General features: G+C 37.1%; 1 protein-coding gene across 3 annotated transcripts in view; it reads right to left on the reverse strand.

The window, feature by feature from the left end:
- Window positions 1-615: 615 nt before the first annotated feature.
- Window positions 616-16,226, reverse strand: part of GPAT3 (glycerol-3-phosphate acyltransferase 3) — an 81,737-nt gene continuing 66,126 nt past the window's right edge. For 2 of the 3 annotated variants that reach the window (XM_028507598.2, XM_036027084.1), the window contains exons 6-13: window positions 15,464-15,553; window positions 10,657-10,750; window positions 7,478-7,593; window positions 6,272-6,327; window positions 5,704-5,789; window positions 5,020-5,148; window positions 4,445-4,524; window positions 616-1,844 (exon numbers count right to left, since the gene is read on the reverse strand). In XM_028507598.2, the coding sequence (XP_028363399.1) occupies window positions 1,733-1,844; window positions 4,445-4,524; window positions 5,020-5,148; window positions 5,704-5,789; window positions 6,272-6,327; window positions 7,478-7,593; window positions 10,657-10,750; window positions 15,464-15,553 (763 nt within the window). In that variant the 3' untranslated portion in view covers window positions 616-1,732. The remainder of the gene's footprint in view (window positions 1,845-4,444; window positions 4,525-5,019; window positions 5,149-5,703; window positions 5,790-6,271; window positions 6,328-7,477; window positions 7,594-10,656; window positions 10,751-15,463; window positions 15,554-16,226) is intronic. The other variant, XM_036027080.1, reaches the window with a different exon arrangement.

A 16,226-nucleotide genomic window follows, 5' to 3' on the forward strand; every position in this document is an offset into this window, starting at 1 on the left:
ACAGCTATTAGTCATTTTACTTGCTTTTCTGAGGGTGGGATAATTAGTAAAATGTACTTATTAATTCAAGCTATATTGAGTATGAAAAGTAAAAAGAAAAGGAACTCTTCTTTCTGAGAAGAAATAAATAAGACAAAGAGTTATCCCAACATACATATTTGGATTTGCTGATTTTTAGTTAAGATCAGTCCATGTATAGTTTTGGGGGCAAAAGTTAAGCAAGAAGAAAAGAAAAGAACAGCAGAGTAACCAGGAAGGTAAACTTTGCAAATTTTCCTTTGGGATCAAATCTGTCTAATTAAATAAGAATCTCTACTCATACACTATGCCAGGCTAACATATAGTCAATTAAAAGATAGTTGCCCGAGTTTCACCTGCAAAGTAACTGACTCTGTTCAAGACAGAGCCCACAAGGTCAAAGTCCAGATAACGAGGCTAAAAAAAAAAAAAGAACAAACTAAAACCAGCAGTTCATGCTCTCATTTCCCAGATGTCCCAGTCCAATGAAATTTATGTCATTGAAATGAAAAACAATCACTTTTTGTAATAAGAAAGAATATAACTTATTCAAAACCACAAGATAATAGAGGTGAAGGGAAAATAATACAAAACACATTTAGAAATATAGAATTTATTTATATTCACTGTAAGATAGTTTTACATTCTGTACATGGTTACCAGAAGAGATACAATACCCTCAGAGTATAAGATGGTATTATATTGCTATCAACATTGCTTATGCTGTGAGTTGGGAAACATTTTCCCCTTTAAAAAATTTAAGGCTCAGTTTCCAAAAGATAATTTTACCACTTACTTTTCTATTTAAGAAACTGGAAAAATTCTTAAATAAACTACAATGTAGTGGAGGGTGAGGAGTAGTGCCACACACATCACTCATTCATACTACTACCGAGAACACTAAAATGTGATTTTTTTGTTGTTGTAAAAGGCTCGTCACATTTGAAATGTGTTTGGTTACAGAAGCAGTAGGTACAGATCTTTAACACACAAACAAGGAAAATGAAAAACCTTATCACTAGTTGCTGGCTAAATGTATTTATTAGCAACTAGCCTACATATAAACAAATGCTCTCATACAGTAACTTGGACTCACTTCTCTTTGATAGAGCTCACCAAATGGTACTTCTCTTCTAACACACCAGTAAAAAATATTAACATTTCCTTTCAGATTTCAAGTTAGATGGCAACAAAATTGTTTCTCCTAAACATTTTTCTCCATTTTTCTTTTTAGTCCTGCAGGAGAACATAACTATAATGTAAACCTCATCCCATTGTTTAAGCAACCGAGGAAGTGGGAGGAAAGGGTGTGAGAAAGCTAATCATGAAAAAAGAGTCTGGGGTATTCTTTGAGAATTACCTTATCGATGATTCCAAACACAAAGAGTTCCAAAAGTATTTTTAAAGCACTTTTTCCCATATAAATACTTCATTCAATCAACAATGACTTAATCATCTTGCAAAAGGCAGAATCTGTTAAACTCAGTCGACTACCTTACCACTCAGGAGGCTAATGCTCTAACAACAAAAGGGGCACCACTGAGTTCTGCCTCTGGCATAAAGAGGTAGAGACAATCATCCTGTAGAAAAGATTAACAATAAAAACCCAAACAATATAACAATACAATGCCCCACACACACAAAAAAAAACCCCACACCATTCCATCCCTAAAGGCTCATTCTGGGAGGCGAAGCTTTATCTCCAGTGTGGTGATCAGCCCAGTTCAGAGTTGAGAGATCCATTGCCAACAATCATCTTGCTGTAGTTCTTCTGCTGCTCTTCCCTAAAAGTGTCCTTCACTTTTGCTCTCTTCAACCCACCATCCCTGGGAATAGAAAGGCAAATAAATAAAAGATAATCCCAGCAATGATTTAAAAGGGTTACCTATTGATACATGCTGCACAGTGCCATGACTGGTCAGCAACAGGACAAAGAACACTGGAATTTGAAAGCTGAATGACCTGGATGCCAGTCTCTGCTCCACCACTTAACAGAGATGTGTTACTGTGAAAAAGGAACAATTGCTCTAAGATGTGGTTAAAATAAAGAATAATGTCTCCACTCAGTTTCTCCTTTAGGGGCTGCTCTATGGATATGTAGACTGCTTTAAAACTAGAATTGTTTACCTATTGTTTTCTACAAAGAGAGCAAAATACTGTTGTTGTTTTTTGGATCTAATTGATCTCTATCTCACTAGAAAACCATATAGACAATTTAAAATATGCACATAAGAAATGGTGAGGGTAGTATGTGTGAGGTAAATAAACAAATATGTGAAGTGTTACTGAAATCTAATCCTATGATTGCCAAGTTAGTTTCATTCACAGCCATATATTTCAAGTATTTAAAATCCTCTGTTTTCCAAAACAGACTCAGAATAAAACAAAATAATAGTAAGTTGCACTCAACTGGTAGGTAGTATCTATGTAAGCAGCACTCCTTAATTCAGAGCCTGTGAGTCTTTGAACTCTCTCCTGGATGATGAAAACACAGACCTGCCTGGGTTATAAGGACTTTGTGCATGCCTCTCCTTCTTTGGAGAACACAAAGAAACAACAAATTTTAAGAGCAAAGAGGAGACTGGACTACCAGGGGCCACTCTCTTCTAATCAAATATTTTTCATTGTAACTCCTAAGTGGGCACTGACTGAGAACTTGCTTACTTTATAGTGTGCCTGTCTCATTTCAACCCAGTTAAGCATGGATGCTGGTCCAAGTGCTCTCTGATAATGATGAATAAATCACAGGTTAGCCAGTGAACTCATAAAGACAGAACTCGACCTACAGAGACTCCTGTCTGAACCCACTGCAATGTTCTAGCCTCCAGAGTCAAGCCTAAGACAGTACACCACTAAGTACTCAACTAAAAAATACACATAAGGCCACAAATATTCCAGGGGGTCAGTTGCAGAACATTTCCATGAAACAAGGTTATAAAGTGTCTTTATGTCCCCACAATTGTTCACAAAAGCCTCTTTTATCCAAATGAGCTGCCTTGAACCATAGCATTTACTTGAATTCTGAATAGTGAAACCTAAGGAAGGGAGGGAGAGGCAGGAGAAAGGCCATTCCTTCCTTCCTGAAGTCCAGGCTAAAAATGGTGAAAAAATCAAAGTTAGCAACGTTTTCCCTTGAGCATCCTGACGTAATTTTTATTCAATTGCCCTTCCCAACCATCTGGTAAACCTCACACTGCTCTAAGCACCTCATCTGTGACTTGCCACCCCTCTAGACTTCAAAGTTTACCCAGGTCCCCTATCCAATGGCAGCAGATCTTAGTTCTTAAGGCAGGCAGCAGCCATATTTAAAACCCAGTTTAAGATGATATAATTAAGTTTTTACTTAATCTAGGAGAACACTGATCTAGACATGTTAATTTAGACCTAGTAAGTAACTGACAAATACATCTGGAAAACCTTTTTAAAGACCAGGCTAGGTAAAATTAAAAGTAACCTTTTATTATAAAATTATATATGGCCTGATAAAAGGAAATTGAAAATTTCTGGGGATCATTTCCGAGAGATTTCGTTTAAGCCAATCTAATTGGGAGCCTGTCCTGTGGTTGACTCCCCTTGGCTGTTTTTGTCTCTCAAAGTTTACTTTTTTCCTTGGTATCTGAGGCTGCTAAGTCTTAGTATCTGAGGCTGCTAAGCCAAAGCTTTTCATAATGGATTCAGGACAGGAGTAGGGCTGGGATGTCAGATAAGGGGAAAGGAGTATGGAAAACAATGAACCAGGAAGAGGAAGTCAATTATATAATGAACATGGACCACTAGGGCATTTATAAATTAAGGCATTATAAACTAGGGCATTGGGAAGTCTGCCATTTCATGATGTTTCACATATCCCAGCTTAGATAATATACAAATGTTAGTCTTAACCTATCTTAACCTTAGTCTTGATTTTGGGGCCAGTCATTACCTTAACCAAGAACTCATACTCTGGGGTGGTCAGGCAGGCATTTAATCAGAAGCTACCATAAGGCTTCAGCTATCTTGATCTCCCAGTCTCTGAGGCTTTGTTAATTAGCACAATGGGTTTTCACTGCAGAAATTAGTGGCATAATTAGTGACATGCTCCACTTCTTGACTGTGCTTTTAAGAACATGGATGTGTCCTTGCTTTTATTCCTCCCTGCTAGCCATTTCCTGAACACACTGAGCAGAGCTGGGTCAGTCATCTCGGACCAGGAGGTACAAATGCACTGAGGGTGGCAGAACTATACAGAATGAGTTGGTATACCAACATGAACCACCTATGTTTAAAGGAAAGGGATACACTTCTATCAATATTTAAGCCCTTGTTACATTGTATAAACCCCTGTCACTGACAGCTAAACCTCTAGCTAACTAGCATAATAAATAACATTATTAAAAGTTTTTTTTTAATTTTAAAAAAGTGATAGTACTTCTGAAAAAATTCTTACCAGGGCAGCTCAGTCAGTCCTCCTTGTACAGCAATAGCAGACTTAACCCTGTTAGCAAACTGGACTGCATCTTCTCCTTCCTGGGGAAAACAATTACAAGTATATCCTGGGTACAGAGTTTTCAAATAGTCCCTTAAAATGTCTGAAAATCATTTAGATTTATTTTAAAATAAAAGATTCACATTCTAGCTGAAATATGTATGAGTCTCAATCATAGCAAATATCACTTGTTCTATCAAGAAAATGCAGTGCTGGTTGTTTCATTTTTCTTACTAAGTACACATATATATTATGCTCTTTATTATTCTCTTATCCAAGATACAATGTTCCATAATATCTGAAGGTATAAGAAAGTAGCAGCAACTATAAAAATTATTATGAAAAAGAGTCTCAGAACATAAAATGGCCTGATTTGAGGAGCACTAGATTTTTTAAAGTGACTCATTTGCTGAGAAGGCAGAAAGTCCAGCTCTAGCTGATTTGAGGAAAGGAGACACTCAGGTTTTCAGGTAACGGTTTTCTCACTTTTACTTGATTAAAGCCCTAAAGACCAGCCACTATTATCTATGGCATACCTCTCTTGTCATAGGAGGCAAGTACCACACATCACAGACGATGGCCCAGCTGGTCATCATTCGAAGTAGGTAGCTCACCATGTTGTATTTGCTACTGTTCCAAAATGCATCACCAAACTGAGGGTTATACTGAGAAAAAGAAAAGAAAATATATCCCAGTTGTGAATTAAGTGGCGGCTTCTCTTTTCCAAGTCCATGTTTTCAAGGCTGCAGGCCAAACCCTATGAAAAAGAGAACCTTCTTTGCTTGACAGAAATGATCAAAAAGGTAACCAGTACACACAACTCCTTAGACTAAACCCCCAGAGCACTATAACAAGAGGCCAATTTACACGACTCTTTAAAAAAATTTTATGAGAGTTTACTTGAGCCAGACTAGCGACATATGCCAGTATATGGCTCTTAAATGTCTGTCTCCCCACTTAACTGGAAGGATGAAGTAAGGACAATATCTGTTCTGCTCATCACTGACTGAGTCCACAGTAAGTCCCCTGGTACCTATCTATATACATATCAACTTAAGGCATCGACCCAGCAAATGGGGCAAAATGTAAACAACTGGTGAATCTGAGTAAAGTGAGAATAGGATTGCTCCCTATTCTCGAAGACTTCATTTGAAAGCGTACCAAAATAAAATTACCCAGCAACTGCCTTTTTCTAAGGCAAAGAGGGGAATTTATTTTACCTTAATTGCAACTGGATATATGGTTCCTCCAATTTCAAAGCTTCCCTTTTTAAACATCATGACTGAGGTATTGTTAATGCAAGTTCCTGCAGGGAAATGGGAGGGGAGTATAAATATTTTTAAAACAAAATTTTAAAAGAAATTATTTTGATACAAAATTATTTAAATTACTCAAGTCATATCAAAATTACAGACATTTTACTACCATTTCACAAATCGATTCCCACTTAATAGTAATTTCACAGTTCAAAACAGGTTTAGTAACAAACTTTTACTTTGTTATTGAACACTCTAGAGATACAACTTTTTCACAACAGGTAATATTAAAATAAAGACTTCGAGAAAGTTATTGTCAATACCTTTCTTAAGTTTACTACTCAGAAATGACTTTTAAGATCAAAAAGGTACCAACACTTCCATCAGATCTCAAGGAAGCAGGGAATTACTAGGTCAGACCAGGTCGTGTCATTCCCATAACACAGCAGATGTGGGCTAACAATGCCAATTCCTCACCCACTTTGTGTGCTTCTTATATCAACTATAGCTTGGTAGGCAGTCTTCCTCTTACCTTCAGGAAAGATTAATATGGGTAATTTTTTCTTATCAGCAATGTGTTCTTTTAGTCTGTGAAAAAAAATAAAGGATCAAAATTCTACCTTTGAAAAGAGAAAAATGGGAATCCTCTTTAGTATTTTTTGCACACTACTAGCATAAATATAATGGTACAGCAATAAGGAGGAAAGAAATAAGATAAAAGTAAAAGAAATAAACTCAAGTGGGTCCCTTTCTAAAAAAAGTATAAGCATAGCTACACTATTTCTGCTTCTCTCATCTGAAAGTGAGCAATTTTCAGCGCCCCGTGCCCATTCTTTACAAAAGAATGCTAGGCAATCATGTGACAGGAGCTCTACAGCTCCTCCCCCATACCTTTATTACACCATCTGAAAAATGGGGATATTGATTGCTGGACCTGTCTGCCTATGGCCAGTCAGTGTAGAAGACTCCTTAAATGGGTCAGGCTGAACTTTCCTAGGAATTATGCACCATAATAAAGCTGAGAGCAATGTGAATTCTTCCAGACTTAGGTCCTGTCCTCCCTGCAGTCAGCCTTATATTCCCAACAGCTCACCAGGACTAGTAAGGCTGAGGTACAGAGATTACAGCTGCCAGAGTGTCCCATTGCTGAGTAGTCTCAAAGCCGGAGATAGTTTTTCTAACCTCAAATGGATTTCAGCAAGTACTTTTCATTTAACTCTTAACAGCATGGCTCACCTTCATGCTTAGAGAAGCAGTGCCTTTAGATAAAGGCCTCAGGCAAAAAGGTGCTTCCCAACAAGTTTCTGGTAGCTCATCTCTATCCCAAGCACCAGAGGTTCCTTATTCTGTTTCATAAAGAGATTAGCTGTGTCTCTAGGCACAAAACAACCAACCTATTGATTATTTGATTACATAATCTATTAATTCACCAAAGAGTTAAAAAAATTATTTAACTTTCTAGGTAGTAAGTTTCAACTTTGAAAATTCAGCAACTGGATATACCTAAAGTCACCACAGAATAAACTGATAGACCTTTTAATCTCTTTTTATATCCCACTATTTCTACAAAATCAAAATTTTAAAAAATGTAGCCGAGACAGGTGATATACCAGAAAAACCCTACCACAAAGAGAGCTCCATATTTTAGCTTTAAAGCATTAGCACTGCTCTGCCCTCTTGGGCAGGAAAGCCAAGTTTATGCTACGCCCATGGGTAATGAGGAAATGTCACTGTTCACCTCTTAGTAACCAGGTGTCGATCCTTCATTTCTGAGCGTTCAAACCAGACATGTGGACAAGCCTTGACCATAGCTCTCTGAATAATTCCCATCAATCCACCATGAACCTGGCCAACCTAGAATTATCATCAGAAAAAGAAAAAAAATGTAAAGGTACAGCTGTCCAAAGAAAGTGTGTGTGTGTTCAAGTATGAGTAAGTTTCTATTCCCCACTCAGAGAAAAAGATCAACCTTCTTCCACTGACTAAAATTCTTAGTCTATACAAAGAAAATGAATGGCCAAATATAAGCAAAAGGTGTTGTTTAGTAGCACCTTTGAATTTTAAGGTATACTCCAGCTACTGTAGCAACATAGATAAGAGAAAGTATAGCAGTCAAGATAAAAGAAATCAAATTAAAAGCACACTGAAACACCCTTCCTCACCTATCAGATTGAAAAAAGATTTGAAAGCTTGACAACATACTCTGAACCAAGGCCATGGGAAACGGGCACTGTCATACATTGCTCGGGATGGCAGGGGTGGGGGGGAGATTATAACATCCAAGGCAGGAGATTTGGCAATATCAAAACTGCATAGATATTTATCCTTCAACTCAATAATTCTACTTCTAGAAATTTATCCTGATATACCATTTCACTCCAACAAAATGAAAACACATATGCACAAGGTTTTAATTGCAGTATTATTTCTAATTTCTAGATAGGGGAAACTAACTAAATGTCCAAACATAAGAAATTAGATGAATAAACTATGGTACATGCATCCAACGTACCCGGGAAAAGAACAAGGTTGAACTCTATGACTGATAAGAAATGATATACAGGAGACCTTATTAAGTCAAAAAAGCAACCTATAAAAAGCAGATATAGTATAATACCTTTTATATAAGACAGAAGGGGAAATATACACATATATTTGTCTCTACAAAAATAAAAAATAACCAAAAATAATGAAGTTGGAAACTTGCAAGGATGGGGGGACTAGGGTAGCATGGACATGGAGGGAAGTGACACTTCTGTAAATACACTTTTTTTGTTTAGTTTTAGTTTTGACATTTGAAAACATGTTAATATCCTACATATTAAAAAATTAAATCAACAAAAATAGGACTAGCAAATGGAAACAAATGAACCCAACTGCATTTCAAATGAATAAAAGAACAACACTAGAGCTATGGTGGGAGGTGAGGGGGGAACCCAATAAATGTATAAAGACAGTATTTGACCACATTCCCTCCATCTTTGATAGGGTACCAAGAAGGACTGCAAAATACCCTGAATTATTCTTACATCTGTTTTTTGTAATAAAATAGGTGAAGCAATGCTAAAACAATTTTGGATGTATGATAGAATTAAGAAAATGAATTGATATTGTTGGGAAATAGGGTATTCACTGTAAAAAAAGGAAGATACAAATATGGACTGGGGGAAAACAACCAAGAGGCTTATGAACTGGATAAATTTGTATAGACTCAGACTTCTAATATTATAGCAATAATAGAAATATCAAATATAAATATATTAAAATATAAATATTTTACATGCATTTTTATATGGAGCAACACAGAAAGCCAGAGTATGAGAATGCAAATAATAAAGCAAGTGGGGTCAAATGATATTAACAGGTAAATGTGGATAAAGGGTACAAGGATGTTCTATGTAACATTCTTATTATTACAACTTCTTTTAAGTTAGAAAATACCTCTAAATTTAAAAAAATGTAGAGGTCTTTGTTTAGGAGGAAAACAAAACTTTGAAAAGCCACTGAGATGGGATCTTCAACATTCTTCAGATATATAGTTTATGGTTAGCCTAAAGGCGCCAAGTATAAGACCTCTGAAGGGTAGCAATACAGTTTCCTACCACTTCTGCCTTCCTGTCTCTGATTTAAATCCAAATGGCTTTAGGTTGCTATCACTCAACACACTGGAAAGTTCATAGGTGCTATGCTTTTTCTAAACTTTGGCTAATATTATAATTGTAACTATATACAATCAAAAAGCATAGAAAATGCCAACAAAATTCTGAGGCCTTCAGTCACGAATGAATTATGCTTAACTCTTTGTTGACCAGGATACCAAATGAATACAGTCTCAGAAACACAAAACCATGATTAGGTAAGTTGGTTAAAATGCCTGAACCTCTGCTTTCTCATCTAAACAAAATTTCAGCTCTCACCTCACTGAATTACAGGGAAGTTCAAAATAATGGATGTAAAAGTGCTTGTCCATAATTATGCAATGAATTATCATATGCACCCAGAACTACACTGGGATTTCTATCAAGGGTTGTTAACATGGGGGTCCTTGGAAGGGCTTTCGGGAGATTCATAAGCATCTTAAAATTAGACACAAAATTATGTTTGTATGATGCACATGTATGTTGTGGTGGTAGTTTGTTTCCTTAAATAAAGGTGCATAACTATTAACTGATTCCTAACTTAAAAAATGTTAAGAAGTACCTTTTCAGAGAGTTGGTTAAAGCTTCCTTTGATTCAGAAAGAGCCCCACAACTTAGAGAAATTTAACGTGTTAAAATGTATTGAATATCTGAATTTATATTTAGACAGATTAAATACCTGGCAATAAGGGGTTTTTACAAAGGCCTTCAAAACCCAAATACCCACACATGTGACTTTGTGGTTTGCTGTAGGGTTTTCTTTTCTTTTCTTTTCTTTTCTTTTCTTTTTCTTTTGGGGCTCTAGACAAAAACTGAAAAAGGTAATGTGGTTTGAATTATTTCCCTTTCTTGCCTGAGCTTCAGTAAAGGGATAGGGTTCTTTTTTTTTTTAATTGCATATGACTCCCTGAAGGAAAACAGAAGTAATTGTCAGGCAAGGGGTTTTCTCAGCTATAAGGAGAAAGACTTTAATCTCTGAAAATATTATAAACATCATAGGGATTTTAGAAGCAAGACGTAATCAACTTTATAAAGTCCTATCAAACTCAAGTATGTTTGCATTTCAGTAAGTTAAATTTTTATAACCTTAACTATAATGGCTATTTCCTTGCACTACATATTCCTCATGTAAATACATTATAGAACATATATCTACAGTAATATAACTGAATCACTTTATAATATAAAACTAACTTTCTAATTTGAGTGAAAATACATTTAAAATTTGAGCAATCCATAGAACATGTAACTACTTAAAAAAGCAATAAGCTGCTCTTACCATAGCATAGCATCCATCCACTGTCAAGATCAAAACATCTATTGGGGAGGTATGGTTGGCAACACAAATGCCTCCCTTCTGGGGTCTGTACTGCCTGCAATGACAAACAATGGCAAATATCAAACCTTGAAAAATGGCCACTATTTCATAGAACAGCATGTACATATACATCCTATTTTGTTTCAAAAAGCCATATACTTTGTTTCAAAGTATATGGAACCCTCTTAAAAAATTATCTCTAGGCTATAATAATGGGATTGGGCTAAGAATATAGCAGAAGGGGCCCTTGACTTTCCCTTAACACATATTTATGTTATTTTTTGGTAATGACCATATTTTCCTCTTATGATGAAAAATAATTTTAAAATATTAGACTGAATTATGATGATTCCAAAACTTTAATTAATACATTTGTGATGTTTCATTTATTTTATCATAAGCATTTTTCTATTATTTCCATTTTCATAAGTGTCACTTTTAGAGGTTTCATGATCCACAGAGTACATTTACTATAGTTTCTTTTCTCCCTCCCATCTTCCTAAAGCAGAAGTTGGCAAAAATTTCCTATGACAGGCCAGGTAGTAAATACTTTAAGTTTTGTAAGCTAGCCAATCCCTGTCAAAACTATAAGACTCTGCTGTTTTGACATAAAGGCAGCCACAGCTAATATGTAAATGATTGAACTTGGCTGTGTTCCAATAAAACTTTATTTACAGAAAATAGATAGCAGGTCAGATTTGGCCTATGGGCCCACAGTTTAGTTCGCTGACCTCTGTCTGAGAATTCAACCAGTATCAGACATAAATGCAGCAGAGTAGTTCTCCTTTGGGCTATACAAAGTAGAAAGGGAGTCAGTCAAATACATAACAACTTTATCATAACAACTTTAATTTCCTTAAAATTAGAAGCAATTCCATTAAAAGTTATAAAACTCTATGTAATTAAAGTGCCTTTTCTGCAGAAGGTATCTCCTCTGCTCACACTTCTTCCAAAGCATTTTGTTCTATTCCTCCCCCCAAAAGTCATAGCTGAATCACAAAATCATATAATTTTAGAAATTTGACTTCCAGTCAAGATGGAGGCATAGGTAGACATGCTTTGCCTCCTTACATAACCACAAGAAGGATCACAACTAACCTCAAAACAAAAACACCCAGAACTGACAGAAAACAGAACTGTATGGAAGTCCGACAACCAATGGTTTAAAGAAGCCCCATTTCAGATGGGTAGGAGGGCCAGAGCTGGGGAGCCAGAGCAGAGAGAATGCAATGTGGCTTCAAAGAGGTGGCAGCTTTGAGGCAGCAGTGGCCAGTGGAATGGGCAGTTCCACATTCACGTATGGTGGACAAAAATTGGGAGGGATACCTTGGGGGCATGCAACCCCAGCTCCAGGCCAGACCTCGTAGGCCAGGGGTTCCCGTGCCGGGAAAATAAAGCCTTATAACTTCTGGCTGTAAAAACCAGTAGGGATTGGGGCAGAGAAAGAAACTGCCAGTGTCTCAGCAAGTCCCATTTAAAGGGCTCGCAGAGTCCTAGAACATACAAAAACCAACCAACTCTGGGAACCAACACCAGGGCAACAGTTAGAGGGGCAACAGTCGCATATGGGAAGTGGGTGAAGCAACTGGAAAAAGGGAAAGTGCTGAACAAGCCTTCAGCAGCCAGGCAGCAGCATTGTCCCCTCGTCAATACTTCCCCCACATACAAAGGTACAAAGTGGTGAAGCAAGTTGCCCTGCCCTGGCAGATCCCTAAGGATCTGCCCCAAACAATTTAACAGATGATCTAAGACAGGGAGCCAAACAGCTCTACGTAATACACAGAAGCAAACACAGGGAGGCTGCCAAATTGATGAGACAAGGAAATAGGGCCCAAATGAAAGAACAGAACAAAACCCCAGAGAAATAACTAAACAAAATGGAGACAGCCAACCTAGCAGATGCAGAGTTCAAAACACTGGAGATAAGGATGCTCAGAGAACTTGCTGAGCACCACAAAAGCATAAGGGAAAAAATGAAGGGTACACTAAGTGGAATAAAGAATAATCACAGGGAACCAACAGTGAAGGGAAGGAAGCCGAGATTCAAATCAAAGATTTGTAACATAAGATTTTGTAAAGAAAGATTCGACCAGAATAGAATGAAGAAACAAGAATTCAAAAAAAAAATGAGAGAATAAGATAATGGTAGGACATCTCCAAAAGAGCCAACATCTGAATCATAGGATGTCAAAAGGAAAAGAGGAACAGCAAGCAATCAAAAACTTATCTGAAAATATAATGAAAGAAAACTTCCCTAATTTGGCAAAGGAAACAGACATACAAGTCCAGGAAGCATAGAGAGTCCCAAACAAGTTAGACCCAAAGAGGACCACACCAAGACACATCATAATTAAAATGCCTAAGGTTAAAGATAAAGAAAGAATCCTAAAAGCAGCAAGAGAAATGCAGGGAGTTACCTACAAACAAGTTCCCATAGGACTATCAGCTGATTTCTCAAAAGAAACTGGAGGCAGGAAGGGACTGGCATGAAGTATTCAAAGTGATGAAAAGCAAGGACCTACAACCTAGATTACTCTACCCAGCAAAGCTATCATTCAGAATGGAAGGGCAGATAAAGTGCTTCCCAGATAAGGTCAAGTTAAAGGAGTTAATCATTATCAAGTCATTATTACATGAAATGTTAAAGGGACTTATTCAAGAAGAAGATCAAAGCTATGAACATTAAAAGGGCAAGAAACTTACAACTATCAACAACTGAAACTAAAAAACAAAAACAAAATCAAACTAAGCACACAGCTTGAATAGGAAAAGAATCACAGATATGGAGATCATATGGAGGGTTATCAGCTGGGAAGTATGTGGGGAAGAATGAGAGAAAAGGTACATGGATTAAGGAGCAAAACTGGTAGGCACAAAATAGACAAGGGAATGTTAAGAATAGTAAGGGAAGCGGAGAAACCAAAAAACTTATATCACAACCCATAGACATGAACTAAGTGGGTGGATTGCTGGAGTGAAGGGGGGTACCAGGTAGAGAGAGGTAAAGGGGAAAAGATTGGGACAGCTGTAACAGCATAATAAATAAAATATACTTAAAAAAAGAAAGAAATTTAAGGGGCCTTTTATGTTGGTAAAACATGGGAAAGCCAATAATAAAACGTTATTGGCTTCCCCCCACAAATGAAACAGAAGGATCCGGTCAGTAAAAAAATTACAGGCTACCCTAGCCCTGGCTGGTGTGGCTCAGTGGATTGAGTGTTGACATGCAAACCAAAAGGTTGCCAGGTTGATTCCCAGTCAGGGCACATGCCTGGGTTGTGGGCCAGGTCCCCAGTTGGAGGCATGTGAGAGGCAACCCATCCATGTATCTCACACATCATTTTTTCTCTCCATCTCTTTCTCCCTCCTTTCCCATCTCTCTAAAAACAAATAAATAAAATATTTTTTAAAAATTCATTAAAAATTAGAGGCTATCCTATAACTTTTAAAACAATGATTTGAAATGTAAGAAAAAATAAAATTGAGTTAACAGAAAAGTAACTCAAAAACAATAAAAATTACTTTCATTTAGCTAATAACTTCACACAGCTATCTTTATCCTCTATGACTCATGGTAAGGGAAGCAAAATGTCATGTCTGTTTTAAGGCTCAGTTAGAGAATTTTAGAAGTGGCAAGACTGAGGACAGAAACTAGGCCTCCAGATTCCAAGTCTTGTCCTCCATCAAGCACACTACAGGCCTGTCACTTCCATCACTGTTTAAATCAGATACCTTGTTCAAATTCTGACTGCCACTGACTATGTGACCCAGACAACCAATCCCAGAACCTCCATTTCTTCACTTATAAAACAGGATAACAGTACCTCTCATAGGGATGATCCACAAGAAGCACAGGTCTGCCTGCATGCCACAAATGCCCAATGACAAGTGTCATTGCATGTTTATTAGTATGTTCCTTCAGCAAACGAATTGTTTTTTAAAGTGTTTTAAAGTTAAGAACCTATGCACCCGTGTTCACAGTAGCACAATTTACAATAGCTAAGTGCTAGAAGCAAGCTAGGTGCCCATCAGTAAATGAGTGGATCAAAAAACTGTGGGACATTTACACAATGGAATACTACGCAGCAGAAAGAAAGAAGGAGTTCCTTCCCTTTGAGATAGCATGGATGGAACTGCAGGGCATTATGCTAAGTGAAATAAGCCAGGTGGTGAAAGACAAATACCATATAACCTCACCTATAAGTGGAACCTAATCAACAAAACAAACAAAAAAGCACAATATAACCAGTGACAATGAAATAAAGAACAAACTGACAATAACCAGAGGGGAGGTGGAAGGGGAAAATGGGGGGAATGGGGGAAAGTTCATCAAGGAACATGTATAAAGGACACAGGGACAAAGCCAAAGAAGGTAGGACCAAAGGTAGGAGGTGGGGATGGCTAGGATGAGGGGGAGTGGTGGGAGGCAAATGGAGACAACTGTACTTGAACAATTAAAAAAAAAGAAAAAATAATAAAGTTAAACTTTCTTACTTTAGTAAAATTAAATCCCATTACACACAATTAAACTATTTTTCATTTATTATATGTTTTCAAATTTTCTACCAAAAACTTCATTTGTGAAAACAATAATTCAATTAAAAATGTTGAATTTCTGCCCCCCTCAAAATAAAGTGTTTTTGTGTATTGTTATGTCTGTGACACTCTAAGAAGTAGAGATGAACCCACAGGAAATACTTACTTCATCTGTCAATCACACACTGAACTGACCTAGAGAAAGGCAGGCACAGAGCCAGCAGACACTCACTTGTTGTGGTAATGAATGGTACCAGAGAGAGCTCGCACACAGATACGGCAGCAGGTCAGGTGCACCAGTTCACTCAGCCAGCTTTTGAGGCTGAAGGAAAGAAAAATATTTCATTGTGCAGTACTGGGCACTCCTAAGAAATAATACAATAAAAGCTTTAATGTGCTCCTTTACAGCAGTATCCTGTGCTCTGAAACACAAGTACAGTTCAATCCTTATAATCACATTGAGGAAGTTAGGAAAAAACTCTAAAGCAGGAGTGTCCAACCTGCAGCCAGTGGGCTGCACGCAACCCAGAATGGCTATGAATTTGGCCCAGCACAAAATCATAAATTTACTTAAAACATTATGAGAATTTTTTGTGATTATGTGTCACAATGTATTTATTTAATCTATGGCCTAAGACAACTCTTTCTTCTTCCAGTGTGGCGCAGAGACGCCAACAGGTTGGACACCCTTGCAGAAGGAAAATAGCTCCCACTGGACGTGACTCTCATGATATATTTCTGATCAAGATTAACTGAAGCTTCTTTGGTCTCAGCCTTTGAGTGTGACAATACCATAAGACTCTCTCCCTTCCCTTTAGGGTCCTTGGTCATTTTCTTTCTTCTCTTTTCCCTTTGAAAAAACTTACAATTTATATGAAACTATGATAGAAAATCAAATTAGAACTTTAAATATGAAGTAGGCAGGATTTTAACAAGTGTGTTGAGGCCATAAATTTGATACAGTACATAGGAATTAAACACATATTCTTTTTGTG

Source organism: Phyllostomus discolor, chromosome 1 (genome assembly GCF_004126475.2).
Source record: "Phyllostomus discolor isolate MPI-MPIP mPhyDis1 chromosome 1, mPhyDis1.pri.v3, whole genome shotgun sequence".
Taxonomy (NCBI): domain Eukaryota; kingdom Metazoa; phylum Chordata; class Mammalia; order Chiroptera; family Phyllostomidae; genus Phyllostomus; species Phyllostomus discolor.